Source organism: Tamandua tetradactyla, chromosome 1 (assembly GCF_023851605.1).
Source record: "Tamandua tetradactyla isolate mTamTet1 chromosome 1, mTamTet1.pri, whole genome shotgun sequence".
NCBI classification, from domain to species: domain Eukaryota; kingdom Metazoa; phylum Chordata; class Mammalia; order Pilosa; family Myrmecophagidae; genus Tamandua; species Tamandua tetradactyla.
Window position 1 is genome coordinate 78,646,487 of NC_135327.1, and position 18,335 is coordinate 78,664,821.

General features: G+C 36.7%; 1 protein-coding gene and 1 non-coding gene across 3 annotated transcripts in view; one reads left to right on the top strand and one right to left on the bottom strand.

Moving 5' to 3' along the window:
* Positions 1–18,335, bottom strand: part of HECW1 (HECT, C2 and WW domain containing E3 ubiquitin protein ligase 1) — a 257,016-nt gene that overhangs the window by 59,912 nt on the left and 178,769 nt on the right. For both annotated transcript variants that reach the window (XM_077119360.1, XM_077119358.1), the window contains 3 exons: positions 9,952–10,086; positions 1,925–2,030; positions 899–995 (listed from right to left, as the gene is read on the bottom strand). In XM_077119360.1, coding sequence (XP_076975475.1) covers positions 899–995; positions 1,925–2,030; positions 9,952–10,086 — 338 coding nt within the window. The remainder of the gene's footprint in view (positions 1–898; positions 996–1,924; positions 2,031–9,951; positions 10,087–18,335) is intronic.
* Positions 11,905–11,976, top strand: TRNAV-UAC (transfer RNA valine (anticodon UAC)). Its single transcript has one exon. It is a non-coding gene; the product is annotated as a tRNA-Val (tRNA).

Below are 18,335 nucleotides of genomic sequence, written 5' to 3' on the forward strand. Positions count from 1 at the left end.
CCCAAAAACGATATGTTCAAGCCCTAACTCCTGGCTCTGTGAATGTGAATTTATTTGGAAATAGGTTCTTTGAAGATGTGATTAGTTAAGGTGGGCCCTAATCCAGGATGACTGGCATACTTATAAGAGGAGGAAATAAGATAGAGACAACATGTGGCTACTGAGGCAGACATTGAAGGCCAAGGATTGCCAGCAAACCACCAAAAGCTAGAAAGAGGCAAGGAAAGGATTCTCCCCTGTAGATTTCAGACTTCTAGCTTTCAGAACTGTGAGATATAATTTCTGTTGTGTGAAACCACCCAGTTCATGGTATTTTGTTACAGTAGCTCCAGAAAACTACGATAGCAGGTTTAAGTTCAGGCAATATTTTCTCTTTGTATCACTTTGGCTGGGTATTTCTGTACCACACAAAGTGATTCTGAGTTTCAGAGCTATTTGTTCAAGAATGACCCTAAAGGACGATAGGGTTTAAGTAGCTAGTACACATATGATACTTTGGTTTACTTCTTTGCTTTCTTTTGGATATGGTCATCTAATGTTGGGTTTAGCACTCCACAGTTTTATTTCGAAAGTAAAAATAATTCATATGATGCTTTACATAAGTAAACTTTTATGAAAGCTGTTTTGCTTCCTTTTTGTGCCATCTCCAAATCAATGGAAATTATTTTAGCATCATATAAATAATGTGTAACCTGACAATATGACTATCTCTTATTGTGTTGCTTCCTAGACCACTAGAATCCCCCGGATTCTTCGTTTCAAGGATTCGAGTTATAATTTAAATGCACAAATAAAATACACTATAAGTACCTTCTCTCTCTCCCCATAAAGGTATTTTCCCTCCTGGATTAATAGCTGGAGAGACCTGGAGTTACAGGGATGAGGGACCAGCCCCTACCTGAGTGCGTGGTTTCTTGCCAAGCTTGGCTGACGCTCTTGCAGCATTTCAAAAATGTTTGGCTGGCGAAGAAATGCCACAATCTTGTCATTATATGCTGAAACAGACAAATGTGTAGAGCTGTGGTTGAGTCTGCAGCCCAGAGACAATTTCTCTGACGACTGGAAAATGGTTGTTTGACATGATACCACACGATTAATGTAGGAGTTTGAAAGGCAGGCAGCACACTCATCACAAAAATATAAACTGTTGAGGTTTCATTTTCCATGTGACATAATGGCATTTGTACTTTTAAAAGATCAAACTAAAAGTGAACCAGCTCTAAGTCAATCGTCCTAAATAGTCCAGGAACTTAATCGAGTGTTAACTGATTCCTGTTTGAACCAGTTGGGGGTGGTAGGTAAAATGGTTTCCTAATGAGAAGGAAAGTTCTTTCTAACTTCTCCTGGACATTTTGCCATCCTTCTCATGGTAAAATATTCTGTTCAGAGAAATCCTTTCCTGAGCACTCGACACTGACTACCCTGCAATGCCTTGACTTCCAGTAATGATCATAGAAATATCCAAATCCATTTAGATTCTCTCACCTCATTTCCCTCGATACCATTGGCAAGTGTTTTGGAAAGAGGCAGTTGAGGTTAGGAATGCAGACGATTCAAACTCTTTTCCAAACAGACGTGGAACAGAGAAGTATAAATGAAAAACGCATCTAACAATGCTGAAATCTCTCATATCAGTTAAACTGTGTTCTCCTGTACTGAGTTAACAAATCGCTGAATGGAATAAAGAGGAAGGGGCATGAGGGTTGGGAAGAGCAGAGAAGAGAGAGGGAAGGGAAGAGAGAACGATGAAGTGAACAGGAAAGGGAAAGACAAAGAGGAGAATCAGAGCAAAGGGCTGGGGGAGTAGATGCAGCACAAAGAGGAGAGAATAAACACAGAATCTCAATTAACAAAGGATTCATAATAATAATTAAAAAAAGCTGAGTATTGGATACCTAGGAGTTCCAAGAAGCATGATACATACCCAGCGGCAATGACTCATGTTGATGTTGGCTTCGAATTGCAGCTACTAGGCTGTGTCCTGGCCTGGCCAGTAAAGAGGCTCCTCTGTTTCTAGAGACTTCTGAGGCCTAAATTTCAAAATAAAAGTGAAGCATTGGAAATCATCAGTTTCAGATGGTCTTTCGATACCAGTTGAGGGGCAAAAGACCCTGTTATCACCTAAGCTAAAAAAGTTATAAAAATTATAATCCCCAAAGTGATGGTAAATAAGCAAAAAATTTTTTTAAAAGAATGAATGGTTGATGTGCCATATTATGGTTTTAAAGAAAGTGACCGTGCTAAATGTCATGAATGCTAATTAAATTTACAACACTGAAAAGACAAAAAAAAAACATTTCTCTTCAAAAATATATCAGAGAGATAAAATTCTAGACAAACTGTCATCAACAAACACAAGCTTACTGTTTTTCTTTCCAAGAAGCAGCACTGAACTTGAAAAATGAATGGGGAGAAGGCTTGCTATTGTAAACAGCATGTATTGAAGTCAAATGGCCATTCTTTGTTGAGCACCTATTATTAGTCCACTCACTGTTCTAGATGCTCATCATAGGGTATCTCCCAGTTTACAAACGGGGAAACTGAGGACCAGAGAAGTTAAGTAAGCTGCTCCAAAACTTTAACTTTATAGATTCAGGATTCTTGACTACAGAGCATCTATTTACTTCTCCTGTGCTACCAGTCTGCATCTAATATCATGGTTTCAGCTGGGCATTTGGTCAAAACTTCATTGGATAAAACAACTTACTTAGCTTAACACTGATGATTAACTTTAAACTTATTTAATTAAATTTTAAATCGGAATAAATTCCTTAAACTCTAGAGCATGACAATAACTTTCTACCTTGACTACATGCATTTTGTTCCTTAAGACCCTTGCAGAGTAAACTATTAAAACCAAGGCACTCTAGGTATTCCATATGATGGCACATTCACTAGATATATGAGACAGTGTACAGTAAAAACCAGGCTGTAACATTTAGTGAAGTATGCAAAAATCAGCTATAAAATATTTTTAAGATTATGAAAATATCTTTGTAAAATACCTATATAAAGGGCTCAAACATCCAGATAAGAGAGTTCCCTCTGTGAACTGTACTAATTTTACTCATATATGAGTTCAGGAGAGGTGATGAGATCCTACGCTACAAAGTCCAGAAAGGTTATTGAGTTCCAAAGTGGGCACTCTAAAGGCTTGACCAAGTGTGGTACTGCAGATGGCAATGTAGGACTTAGGGTTATTGATTAGATTACTAATTATTATTACTTAGATTACTTAGGGTTATTAATTAAAGACAAGGCAATTGCTGGTTTTCCTTTGGGTCCTATTTCCATGCCCCACACAGGAAAGAAAAGTCCACTTTGCATGCAGAGATGTGCTTCCACTTGATTCCCTGCAGTCTTTAAGTTGCAGATATGTGCTACCTCTTGACTCTCCGCAGTCTTTAAGCTGCTCGGAAGTAGTAGGGATGCAGACACAGCCTCCTCTCCTGCTCCATCTCTCTGTCCATGGCTCACTTGAAGGACAAAGGAATAGACCGGTTCCCAAGGCAATTGGACTTCTCACTTTGAAGTCCTTAGCCCTCAGCTTTGCCCAGCTGGTAAAACCAGAACAAAGGTTTAGTGGCTGGTATTTCTGCCGCAGCACTTTCCAGTCTCAATGAAATGTTTACAGTGCAAATGATGAAAGAAAGGTTTGCTAGTTATTAAACTATCTAGTATGCATCTCTAGTTTTCTCTTTTTTTTTTCTCCATAAGTGAATAAATATGCAAAGGCTTTTTTCGGGTCTGAAATAATATGGCTGAGGGAGAAAATGCTCCTCTCCCCTTTGGAGAGAATTATGTCAATCTACCTTCATGTGTATTTAAAATATTTTTGTTGCTATGAAGACAAGATTCTCAAAGACCATTAGACTGGATATTATCTAAGTGATGAGTTACAGAGGGAAGCTGGGGAACCAGATAGATCTAATAACTGAACCCAAGAAGGCTTAACTGTGGACCTGAGAACACACCCTTGTCTCATTCTGAGGCCTGAAATTAATAGGGCTTTGGAACAGGGAGAGGCTCACTTCTATTCCTGGTGGTCCCAGGAATTCATGTGTGCAGATATGCTCTAGGGAAACTACTACTGAGCCAGGTACCTGCTCCCTGGCACACTGAAAGTTTTCAGAAACCAGATTCAGACTGGCTACCCTGAAGGTAGATAACCGACTGGTAAATATGCTTTAGGTGTACTAACCCCAGGGAAAAGGTGGGACCAGGGGATCCCTGAACCACAAAAATGCCTTCCAAGGGCAAAGGAGGTGATTGCCAAGTTGGCACTGGAGGGTCTAGTACCTGGAGGATGGGAGGGTTGAACAGGAAATTCCTTCTCCCACTTGGAGCCCAGGAGTATACAGGGAAGAGGACAGTTTCCAGGAGGGCTGGATTTGATGCTGAAATTCTAAGACTGGGCAAAAATTTAATATGTACTGAGCACCTTCTTGACCTGAAGTGGTACCAAATGACCCATCCTGAGGGATCTTTCATCTGATAACTGAGTGACTACTTTGGATTTTGCTGTAAGCATGAGGCTAACATTGCTTTTCTAACTACTGAAAATGACCAGAAGAATGGCTTAAATTTCCCATTTAAAACCCAAATTACCATGACCTGTTGAATTCCCTGACATTTGGTCTTTTTGTCTTACTGAGTTTCTCAGGTATATGTGTGTATTTTTTTCCTTTCAGGATCTGCCTCTCCCCACATACTCTGAGACTACTTTTCCAGGGCTGAGCAGAACCCAGTTTGTAATAGGGATTACTTTCAGGGTTTCTCTCTCTCTCTCTCTCTCTTTTTTTTTTTTTTTTTTTTGATGTTGGTAACTTTAATTATAATTGTAAATGTGAAAACATCAAACATTTAGCTCTCCAGACAAAACAAAATAGATAACGCTCGGAAAGGAAGCGTCAGTGACTGGTAAACAAGCTTCTCTTCTGCATTGCAATTTGGAAATGTAAAAGGATGACTTTTTAAAGCTGTGATTGTAAATTGTAGGTTTTAGACTGTATTTCAGTTAATAATCAGCTAACGCTGTCTCTGAAATCACTGGAGACCTGAGGATAAACAAACTAGACCAGGCCACCTCTAGATCCCTTTTGCATTTTTCTAAATATAAATCATTTACACAATTTTCAGAATAATCTTAAGAAACAAAGGAGATCCATGTTTTGAGTTCAACATTTTTATAATAGAAAAAAGTGGGCAAGAAACTTACTGTACAAAAAAAGGTTTGCATTTAGATGATGGTAGATCTGTTTGATAAAACAGAGAAGAATTTTAATGGGACGGAAACTGTCTACAAAGTCATGTAATGGTAAGTAGGACACGGAAACACAGACAACATGATCCTTTTTCACTTTTATGTGTACCAGGGACTGTCTCTAGGTGGGAGGATTAGGATCACCCTTTAACTTTCCCACACGTGTCCGCGTTTTCTGTAGTCATTATATATTGTTTATAATTTAAAAGTTTATTACTAAATGGGTCAGAATTTTACAATCTTCCAACCAAAGCTGCAACCGAGTAAAGGTTACATGGAATCATGAGGGAAATTACCAATTTTAAGAAGTAATATAGAAATGACTCTTCCAAAAGGCAAGCTTCCTGAATGCGGAGAATTTCACATTCTTCCACATCAGTAGAGCCACCGACATGACTTTTTCCATCAAAGAAGCTCACTGCAGAGAATGGCTAAGGGTGACTTGTGCTTTTAAAGTGAAAAGTACATTTCTCTTCCCTGCCAGACTCACTCTTCTCTGAAGCAATCACTGGTAAGTTTGTGTGTGTGTGCATGCCCTTCCATCAATTTTCTGACTGGTGATTTTCTGATGAGGTGGTAAAAAAAATGAAAATTATGTGTTCCACTTATCCTTCTTATTAATATTAATTTAGACTGGCTTCCAGTGGCTTCCTTACTGCTAAGGACATGAGATCCAATTCATAGTCCTATATGCCTTATCCATGTATTAATACCCAATTCCATTTTCAGCACACTTATGGAAAGCTGGTATATATTTTATTGGTACAAAAATATATTGCAAACAGAGGTGCCACTCAACTAAAATCCAAGTCATAATATCAAATAATGATCATTTTATGCATGTAAACTAAATTCTTGAAAACTATTTTTTGGGAATTTACCTGAAAATTTGCAGGTGAAGTAAAGGCTAATCCAAAAGATGTTTAACAGGTCTGTTAAAAACCTACCATTGGGCTTTTGAGGGAAAAATTTACCATTTGGGATCCTGTGCATAGAAACTGATTTTAATTCTGTCCTTAAGTGCAATTTACATAAAGTCAATTTACATAAAGTCAACTACGAAATAACATTCAAGAGTCTGGCTCTTGAAGGTAAAGAGAAAATATTGATTCCTGAGGTTGCTGTCAAAGAAACACCTACATATAACTACATAGTTAATTCTCCATTGCCTGTGATACAGAAAAATTATGGATTATGGAAATAATCCACTATCACTGAGTTTCATACTTCCATCTGCTTAGTCATCATTCCTAACTAGACAGCTTGCAGTTTTCACATTCATAATCAATGCAGCTAAAGACGAGCTTCCCGGCTTTCCTGCTCATCTGACCTGTGTGTTGTTAATGGGACTTTGATTCTTTTAGTTACATGGTCCTGAAAACCTGAGATCAAGTCTCACGGACTGAGAGTCACAGAGCGAGACCAGACTGTGGTGATCATGCAGTCGCCTCGTCACCATTTGCAGAGGAGGCCCCCAGAAGGAAAGGAGCACAGGACACAGCTCCTCTAGGGCAAGGACAGGGCTAGGACTCTGATATGCTTCAGCCGAGGTTCCTCTTTACTCCACAGACATCCTTTGTTTTCTGTCCCTTTGTCACTCCTATTACGAGCTGGTCATTTTACAACTAGATTGTGGTAATGGCTTCCCAAGGAGCCTCTTTCCTCAAATCCTTCTTGTCCATAATCTTTCCTATTCTTTACCTCCACAGATTCCTTTTTAAAAATCCAGGTTTATACTGGCCTGAGATTAGGATATCTGAGCTGTGATCATGACCTCCCTGCATGATTTAAGTTCTTGATCTTGCAGTTTACTTTGATTGGGAAATATCATTCTCACCTGGGATGGTACTACCCCTAAGGGCTGTTTGGAAATGGTGGGAGGGGGCAGGGAGGGGGGACGGTTGTTGCACAATGATGGGTGAGGCTACATTTAATGGGTGGCGCCAGGAAGGCAGAAGGTCCCATTGATGGTATGGGACAATTCCACATTGTAGAGAACTGTCCTGCCCCAAATCCCCATAGTCTTCCCATTTGAAAACACTAAGCAAAATAATCTCTAGAGTCCAGGTTTACATAAACACCATCACATTGCTTCCCTCAAATTCTTTCATTCAGTGGGCTTGGAAAGTTCTTCCATGTGGCATTCCAAGCTTTGAGAAGACCAAGACATAGCAAACGGGAATTTACTATTGTAGTCATACTGAACTCTTCGTTGCCTCACCACCGGACTTTTCTCAGTCCTACCTATGCAGCGTCGCTTAAGCAGTGCTCTCTTTGTGACTGCCTTTTTCCTCCACTGTACCTAGCCAGGTTCTACCAGTTTTCAAGGTCTAGTTCAAATACTTTAAAGGTACCTTTCCGTGGCCTCTTTTGAACTCCTATGGCACTCATTCTAACCACGGCACTCAATCAGATTTTTTTTGGCCCAGCTTCAAAAATAGAAGACAGACTTCTTCCCAGCAGAGATCATACTTCTGCATTCCTCAAGGCTCACAGCAGGCTTAATCAATGTTTGTTGAGCAAAATTGCATCACAGCAAGCGCGGTTAACATTTCTCACTACTGTGTTTGTATATTGGGGTCCGTCTTGTACCCCTTATTCCCTAGGCTGTGTGCTATCACAGTAGGAGGAACCAGGTGTTTGTTTTCTTAGAGATTAGGTCTTTATTTCTCTGGTGTGCTGCCTCTGTAGCAAATATCCACTGCTCCTCAGCCTCTCTCTGTGTTGCATTTCTTGTTTTCTCTTGTGTTGGTCTAAAGCTGCCAGCAGAGAAGGGATGATAGATGGATGGGAGGAGTGTGAAAATCTGATGAACAGAGATGGAGGGCTCATGAACTGGAAAGAATAAGATGGTTGACACACATTCATGTCCTTTCATCACTGTGTGTTAGTCTTTTAACTAGCTCTTGACCGATACACACAACATTTTGTCATTAATGTTGTACTAAATACAATTGTGTTTGGGCTATTCTGTGCTATCAAATAATGCAACACATAATGCAAATGGTACTCATGGTTTTAATCTTGTTCTTGCAATTAGAAATATTTTCAACGGTTATATTCTCAGGTTAATTCTTAGAAATATAAGGGAACTATATCTTTATGGAGCTCATCTTGCATTGGCTAATTGGTGTTTTTAGTTTATTGACAGTGGATCTCCTGTGGTACTGCGCTTCTTTGACCAAGTGTTGCTTTTCTATATTAACAACGAAGTTGTCTTAATACCTAAGAGTTTGGACATTTCAAATAAATTAAAATGCCATTTTCAAGTTGATTGAGAGTTAAAAGTTCATCCACCATCTTCTCAAAACAATATACCTTATTCTTTCTGAAATGCTATGAAAGAGAGAGAGATTCTGCCTCTAAGATGTGAAGTTGTGGTATGTTGTCTGTGGTTTACGGACACTTCTGCTGACTGAAGGGCTGGCCTCTGGAGGATCCTTACATATAAATGCTAGGGACATATAGTGCTCCCTCTCTGCATGTTACAGATGCTCACCAACACAGCCAGCACTTTATGTACATGCAGAAAGGAGCATTTAACATGCAGTTCACATATTATAAAACAATGTCACCCAAGATGACCCCTGAAAGAAAATTCACTTGATCACATTGGTGCATCTATCATGAGGGCCCTTGGTTGCAAAGTGTTATGTCTCTGTACACAGCACTACTTCTGAAAAAGTCATAAAGAAATGGTTTTGTATTGTGGTACCAATTATAAAACTGGTACCAAGGCATCAGCAACAGACTTCTTCCTTGAGACTTACGTTGCCATCAGATATGGCCTGTTACTCTGTCAGTTTCTGCTGAGATGGCTTCTCATGGAATGGCTACCAATGGTGGATATATACATATATTCTATTTTTTTCCTACTCCACTGTCTTCATTTTATACCTTATTGTAATCCAGTTCTAAAAGCTGTTTTGTGGAAAACTGTTCCCAGAGCCCATATCTCCTGAGATGCTGGTGGTTTCTATGAAAAGTAGACCCAGATACTTGGCACAGAAAAGGGGCTTTGTCAATAATATCATCAGGAACTGATCAGAAGTGAGCAAGAGCTAAATTTTGTTCTGGTTTGAGAAAGGAGAATCAGAAAGGGGAGAAGATATAGAGACAGCAATTTAGAAAGATAATGCAAGTGAGTGCTGAAGATGGCAGCTTTGAGGGGTCAGCAGAAGGTCACCAGGGATTGGGAGAGAAGATATAAAACCAGGTATGAGCTCCTGGTAGGATAGGAACATCCATGTAGCCCTGTTGATTTCCCCCAATTTTTAGCACACATGTATTACTGAAGCCTTCTCCAGGGGTCATGAAGAGGTAGAAGTTTAAAGTGAATGATGTACTGCACACAGCACTCCATGGTCTTTTAAGAATTCACACGTGACCAGTAGCCCTTAATGCAACATTACATTAGACAGATATTTAATGGTGGTAATTGTGCTGGAAAACAGGACAGGCAGAAAGAAGGGAATCTGCAAATAGGTGTAGGGAGTTAACTGGGTGCCCAGGGGTCATGATTCTTTCTTCTACACTAAGCAGTGTGCAATTGGCCTCGTCCCTTGATGAGCTGGCAACCTGGAGCCTGGCCACTAAGAAACGGTTCTGGCCGCACAAGGAGAGGAAGCGACTGTGCACCTGTGAACAGGTGGGTGAGGGTTGGGGGCTTTGAGGGTGGGAGGTATTACCTCTCCAGCGCTGTAACTCCGAAGCCTCTGGAGGTGCTGTCTATGCGTCAGATGATTGGGAAGGCGGCCGTTCTGAAGAGGGATTCGGGGGTCAATGAAAGTGGTAGCTCGACTGTTGTGGTCCACAAAGAAAGACTGTGGATAGACCAGAAAGAAAAGCACATGGCATGAGAACAAGCCAAAATGCATCAGTAGTGTAACGGAATACTATGGGGCTCAGTTATCACGTTCATTTTTCTTTCCCATTCCTCCTTTTTTATCTATTCAGACCTCATCTAGCCCGATGGGGTGGGGTGGGGGGGCACTGTCCATCTGCTTGTTTAGTAGTTGAACAGGCAATATTAGTTATTGCTGAACACTTTACATTGCTGGTGAAGTTTAAAAAGCATGGACCATAACACTTTAATCAACATGGGAAAAAGAGAAATAGAGCCTTTGATGGATTTTAATAATACAAGTGATTAGTAGTAATTTGTAGACCATTTAATTTATTTTTAAAATAAATTCTCTTTTTTAATTACAGAATTATCATATTCTAACTGAGGAAAAAATCAAAATCACTCCAAATATTGCAATCTCAAAGAAAACCACCAAAACTTATGGGTAAATTCGTTTCTCCAATCTTTTCTTTTCCTATACAGACACACAAATATATTCTTATTTTCTTCCACACCAAGATCTAAAAGTTTGTAATAAGATTTTGTTCATTTATTATTTTATGGGAATTTCTGTAAAATTTTAAATATTCTTTCAACACGGAATTTTAATGAGTATATGGCATTCAGTTTGATGGATGTTTAATAAATAATTTCAATACACCCTACTGTTAGACATTTGGATTTTTTACTGTGTTAAACTATGCTCCAATAAACACTCTGGTACATAAATCTCTGTAGCATGTCTGGTTGCTATATATGTTATAATGCATATCAAAAGTCTTTCTTTAAATCTAAAATTACCTATTATAAAAGAGAAAAGTATTGCTTTTCTTACAAAACCATTATACTATATATAGGGCACTCTCTCACTCTCTTTCTAACAAAAACACAGTGTTTGGTGAAGGCATATTAGCCTTAAACGACCTCAGTAATGCTAGTTGTGTAGACCTTCAGCTGTCACCTGACAGAAGCAGTCAAAGAAAGTTCATATAGATTTAGAAATTATTCTTGGGAGGACTGCACTTATAATTTCAGGTATTGGGTGTCACTGTAAACAAGGCTTCAAAAGTGCTTTATAGAAAGTCATACAGGAAGTGCTTGGATTATGGAGACCAAAATATCCATGCCCCCCCATCCACTCCCGCCAAGGTCAAAGGTAAATAACTCTCCTGTTATCAGGTGACTTGATATTTGTGGCCTGCAATAAAATTTCCCGAGACAGTATTCCACACAGGTTCCAAAAGGGCCGTATGCCCAGGAACCTAGATGGGACTGAAGATGCTGTGCTCCGAAAAGCTGTTAGCAACTCAGAAAGTGACACCAGGGATGTAAAAATACGAATAAAAATCCGAATAAGACTGAAATGAGAGTGGAAAACCCCCCAACACTTCTCAACAGTTTATACAAGGTTTTAAACACGAGTATAAGTTAAATGAAAGCATATTAAAAGTAGACTTTTCTCTGAAATCTGTTCTACAATCAATTGTTGCAATGTGCTTTGAAATGTTTTGCTTTTTAGTGTATATGTTATTTTTTCACAAAAAAGAAAAAATATTTCTTTTAGCTTCGTGTTTTGGAGCAGCTAGAAGGAAAAGTCTGAAATAGCTGAATGGTAACCCATACCAAACTGAAATCTGTACCTACTTATTTAAGTGTACTTTGAAAATCATTGTTTTTTTTTCCTTTTCTTTGTATATATGTTACATTTAACAAAAAAAAAACGTTAAAAAAAGTAGACTTTTTACTATTTAAGTATAGGCCTAGACGTATACAAATTAAAATTAAATGGGAGGGTGCACGGGTGGTTCAGTGGTTAGAATGCCTGCCTTACAAGCAGGAGACCTGGGTTCGATTCCCAGACCATGCACCCCCCAAAAACAAAAACAAACAAAAAATTAAATGAGTTCCTTATATTTGTGCATATTGATAATAGCATAAATTCTATTCCTACTGGATAAGGAGTTAGAAAATAGTTTATGCTTATTGATTCATATTTCCAGGATACATTCACAAAAGTGGCATAAATTTATCATCTACTTAAGTCCATGAACCCCCCTTTTTATAGTGCTCTTACAAATGCTGACCAAATTTCAAAGAACTTTTAGAAATGCTGAATGGTAAATTTGGTGAATTATAGCTTACAAAGGAGACCAAACATTTTCTCATAGCTTATTGGTCAATTTCTTCATTGGAATGTTGTCTGCCATGCCTGTGTCCTTCTCTCCTCCTTCCGATGTCACAGATTTTCTATTTATATGTAAATATGATTGTTATACTCATTTGCCTTCAAATATGCCTTTGGTTTTCAATTACCATGCTTTCTAACACACAGAAATGTAACATTTCTATCAAATCTATCAATTACTTCTATCCAGAAGGCAGTTAAATGTTTAACTATACGTTTCTAGCTTTATTTTTGGTGGGTTCCTTGTCAACATCAAATCTTTAATCTTTCTGAAACTTATTTTTGGGTATGATGTGAGGTTCTGATTTTTTTTTTCCAAGAATCAATTTTTACAAATTGTTAATTTCCCATTGATTTGTTTGTTATATATAAATACTATAGTCTGTTTTGGAAACATTTCATGTGTTCCAATGTTTTGAACTTTCCACCGTTTCAATTATAAATGCATGTAGGGAAAATGTCCTCTCATTACTTATTTTTCCCAAAATTTTCTGAAACATTCTTGGCTGTCTATTTTTATTTTTCCAGGTGCACAGAGATTAATTTCGATTCAGTCCCCAAATAGTTTATTGGGATATGGTTGGAATCCTCTTCATACTACACATTATTTTGGGGAGAATCATTCTGTATGATAGCCAGTGCAATCATTTCCCATTTCTGTATATGGAATGACTATCTATTCAAGACTTTTTGATCCCAGTAAAATTTTGTAGTTGTCATCTTACAAGTACACAAATTACTGGGTAAGATAGTTGAAAGGTATTTAATATTGTTAGTTGCTATTGAGTTCTATTTATATAAGTTTTTGTAACCCATCACTGCTAGCATCTAAGAAAGTTATTATTTGTGTGTATATTTTGTATCTGTTCATCATATTAAATACTTCTACAGAATAAATGACTTTAAGTATATTTTCTTGGATTTCAACTAGCAAAAAATGATAATTTTGCTTCCGCTTTTACAAGGTTTCTCTTACTTGTACTTGCTACGTCGTAAGATTAGAGAGAACTTCTAGAACAATGATAAATAAGAAGTAGCTGCTATAATGTTTTCTTGATCCTGATTTTAATGGGAAAACTGCTAAAGTCCAATTCTAAAATATGGTGCTGTTCATTGTTTTGAGGGAGCCTTTATGTTTATATTCTTGGTTTACGTTTTTGAAATATAAATGGGCATTTAATTTTTATCAAATATTTTTTCAGCATTTCTTATAATGATCAGTTGAAATTTCTCATATAAACTATTGGTTACAATACTACTGAAAGTAGAGTTCCTAATAATAAATGACCCTTGCATCTTTGGGAGAAAATTTATTCAATTGTGGGGGACATTTTTTCAATATACCATCTAGTTCATATTTTAATATGGGCTTTTGGAACTCAAGTGACTTTTGCATATGCGTTGTTTTATTTAATTTTAAAATTCAGACTCCCTAATTTTACTTCTACTTACTTTTATGAGTGCATTTATTTCTATGCAATTTTATCACATGTATGTTTATGTTTTCAAAATCACAGTCAAGACAGAAAAGTTTCATTATAACAAGCATCCTTCATGTAGTCTTTTTCTATTTACACTCTTCCTTTCCCTTTATCCCTCCAACCCTACCACATCCCTAAACCGAAATCTGGCCAAAATCTAATCTGTTCTACATGTCTATAATTTTATCATTTCAAGGATGTTATATAAATGTATGTACAGTAGGCAATCTTTTGGGAATGGCTTTTTTTTTCATTCAGCTTAATTCCCTTGAGCGTCACTCAAGTTGCTGCATATATTAATAGCTTATTCTTTTTAGATTGCTGAGTAGTATTCCATTGTGTAGATGTTCCTTATTTTGTGCCTATAATTTTTGTTCTTTGGTTTTATTAGAAAAGTCATGATAGTTACATAAAACAAACTATGCAGCACTCCATTTTTTCTTAATGTTCTGTGGTAGATCATAATAGATAACTGGGTTTGGGCTAAGTAATTAATTGAACCGTATTTTCAATTTTTTCCATGATCACAGGTCTATTTAATTTTTTATATTTCCTGGGTAAATTTTAATCACATATATCTAATAATAAATGATAAAATTATTTAATAATAGGTATACTTAATGTCAGCCCTTTCTTTCAGATTTCTAACATTTTTATAAGTATGTATCCATTGTCTTTTTGCCCTTGTAGCTTAAATTGATATAAGCAATCTAATAAAATCTCTGCTAAAGCACCTCTTAAGTTTATTTATTTTGTCTTCTGATGCACACACTTCTGGGTTTTGATTCATTATTTTCTAAAGGGTTTTGAAATAAATTCCTGCTTTAATTACTGTTATTTTTCTTGATCATTTCTTTTAGTTCTTGATCTGGAAGCTTATATTTCATATTTATTTTCTTGTTTGATAGTAAAAGCAATGAAGGCTACTAAAGCTTTGAGTTTAGCCTTTCCATATCTGATGTTTTATGAAATATTGATTACATTTTCAACAATTTCTTAATGGTTTCTACATCTTTATAAACAACTTTATTTTAAATCCAGTAGTTCCATCTGGGTAATTGTTTTGGATATCCAATTGGTAAAGATTTTGTTTCCATGGTTGTGTCTAAATCTGTTATTAAAAATTTAGCTTTACTGCTTTGTGGCCATGGAATGTGGCCCATGTATTCTCTGTCTTTTTTTTTTTTTTATTTGTGATACAGAGTGCTATCACTTAAGATCCATGGAATCATAAAAAGAAGTTGTAACTCGATTTTTAACAAAAAGCATTAATATGTTCCATTAACTCAAAATACTATTCAAATCCTGACTTATTTTGTTTATTTAACCTGTTTATCTGATGGGTATAAAACACATTTTCCGACTATGACTGCATTTCTCTCATTTACTTTCATATTCCTCCTGGATTTTTCTTTATATGACATGTTGTTATTTGGCTCATAAGGCATATGATTACTGTCTTCATTTTTTTAACTTTTAAAAATTGTATAATATAGCACATATACAAAGCAAAGAAAGAAAAAAGCAACAGTTTTCAAAGCACTCTTCAACAGCAGTTACAGGACAAATCCCAGAATTTGTCATGGGCTGTCATATACCTTTTCATTGTAATGGTGCCACTGGTTAATGAAAAATTATTGTTTGATCCCATTTGATGCTTTTGGATTTGAACTCTCCTCTGTATGATGCTAATATACCACTACTGATTTTTCTATTATTATTTTCATACTGTATTAATATTTATTCTCATATTTTGAAGTGTGCTAAATCATTTCTTAGGCATGTCTTTGTATAAATTGGATCTGTTTGTTACCAAATCTGAAAGTGTGTTTTCCATTTGGTAGCTAAGTTTATCCTATTTCCACCTGTTGCCATAACTGTTAGGTTTGGCTTTACTTTCGTTGTCTTACTTTTATTATTTCTATTTTCTTTGCTTCCTTGTGGATTTTTTGGGCTTTGCTACGCACACTAGATTTTGTTTGATTTTATCTTTTGTAGGAATTCGTAAGAATAAATTCTTATTTTAAAAGGAATGGTTACCTTTTAAGTTTGTCAAAGACTCTATTTAGTCTCCGCTTTTCAAGTTATCTAATTGACTCCCTTTACACCCTACTAGGAATTTAGCAAAGTTTCCCCTGCTTGCATTCCCTCCTCCTCATCTTTTAAATTCTAGTTTGGGGATATTGATCCAGATTAATTTTATGCAACTATTAAATTTTTATCACACATGTTTTCCATACTTTATTTAGGCTCTTCCAAAACTTTTTAAAAAATTTTTAATTATAAAATCAATCAACAGACAATACAGTCCATACTTGGTGTGCAATCAATGCCTCACAATATCATCACACAGTTGTATATTCATCACCATGATCATTTCTCAGAATATTTACATCGGTCTAGAAAAAGAAATAAAAAGAAAAAAACTCATACATACCATACCCCTTACCTCCCCCAAAACATTTTAAAGCATTTTAACAGAAATTATTTACATTTATGTATTTAAATGCTTTAAATCCTCACCACTAGTCATTTTATACTATGATTTTCCATTATTGATTTGTCTCACTTCACTTATGATCCATCTAGAGAATGGCTTTTGAAGTTTTTTCAGGACAGGTAGAAGAGTAGGGTAAGCTCTGAAATCTTGCACATGATTGTTTTTCTATTGTTTTCATTCATGAATCCTAACAATCTGACTGGCTAGAGAATTATTGGGACAAAAGCTTTTCTCATCAATATCCTGTAATTTTTGTTCAATGGATTTCTATAGTTTAGTTTTATGGATGAGAATTTTGGAGCTTGTCTGATTTTTTTCTTCTGTAAGTAAATTCTGAATTATCATGTCTGTATATTAATATGACTTTTAAATCCCTATTTATAAAATTCCAGAATATGTATAAAGAAATAATTTATTTTGATTAATTTTACTGTCACTCAGTGAGTCCATTTTTCCATAAATGGCTTTCCTAAATCCCAGAGGTGAGCTCCTCCTCCATCTCTCTCCTGTGGGGCATAGTCTCTCTGGGTTGTAAGATATAGTCTAAAAATGTCTCTCTCTAAATCTATTTCCATCCTCAGTGGGTTTTTGTAATTACATATTCTTATTTTCTGCTCAGTTGCCAGTTTTGATCCTGGATGTTTTGGTGGGTATTTAGTATGACTTTAAGAAGAAGAATAGCAGATAATACTATATTCAATCATATTACCCTGGATTCCCTCATTAACTTAGCTACTCTTTATATCTGTTCTAAAATCAGGAAGGCAAGGCAGGTACTATTATTGCTACATTGCAAAAAAAAAAAAAAAAAAAACCGAAGTGAGTGTCTTAGTTTGCCAGGCTGCTATGATAAATACCATACAATGGGTTGGCTTAAAAATCAAGTATTTTAGTAACCACGGCTTGCCAACCCACAACCAAAACCATTTCTGCCGACCGTAAAGAACACCTAGGGCTCTGAGATTCTACAAAGGTTCCACGCACTATGATTACTTTGCAGAAACCTACAACCTCCAAATGGTACCTCAGCCAGATAAGACCTGAAACCTAAAGGGGCCAGCCTCTCCAGGACATCAACTAGTTCCATCCCCCTATCCCATACTATGACTAGCCCTTCCCAACATGAAAAAGTTAGAAAGGGCATATCCCAAATACTCCGAAAGACTGGAAGAAGGATCAAAGGAAAAGGAGGAGTTATAGCAGAGAAGATAGGATTTTACAAATGAGTATGACTGCTGAATCATTATACTGGCATTTCTTTTTCTCTCCAGTGTCTTGGCACAGCTAGAAGGAAAGACCTAAAATTGTGGCATAGCAGCCCATACCAAACTCTGAAATCTGTTCTATAACTACTTATTACATTGTACTTTGAAATTCATCATTTTTTTGTAAGTATATTTCATAACAAAAAATGTTTAAAAAACAAACAAAAAAACAACTATTTATTGCCTCATAGTTTTGGAGGCTGGAAGTCCAAAATTAAGGCATCAATAAGGCTCTGTTTTTTCTCAGAGGTAGACGTGTTTCAGTGCTGACTGGCTACATAACTTAGGTTTCCTTCACTTGTAGCTCTGTCTCCTGTCACGTGATTACGCCTTTCTCCTTGTGTCTGTTCTTCTAATTTCCACTGACTTCTGGCTTCTAGCTTTTCCCTGTGGCTTTCTCTCACTTTAGCTTGTGTTTTTTTTTCTTTTTAAGGTTTCCAGTAATGTGGATTTAGACCCACCCTGATCCAACTGGGCCATACCTAAACTGTATAGTAGAAGACCTTCTTCACAAATGAATCCACACCCTGACTCACCTTAACATATTAAAAAACTACTTACAAATGGTCTCACACCCACAGGAAGGTGCACTAGATTAAGAACATGTCCTTGTCGAGGTACGTAATTCAATCTAACACAGTGAGGCCAGACAGGTTAAAGAGCTTGTTTAAGGTCACATGTTCATTGGGAAATGGGCCAGTACCAGACACTGTCCTTTTTCCCACTATCCTCCACTGTTCCTCTCTGTCATCCTATGGACTGTGGTAATATATTTAAATGTTATGGCTGCTTTTT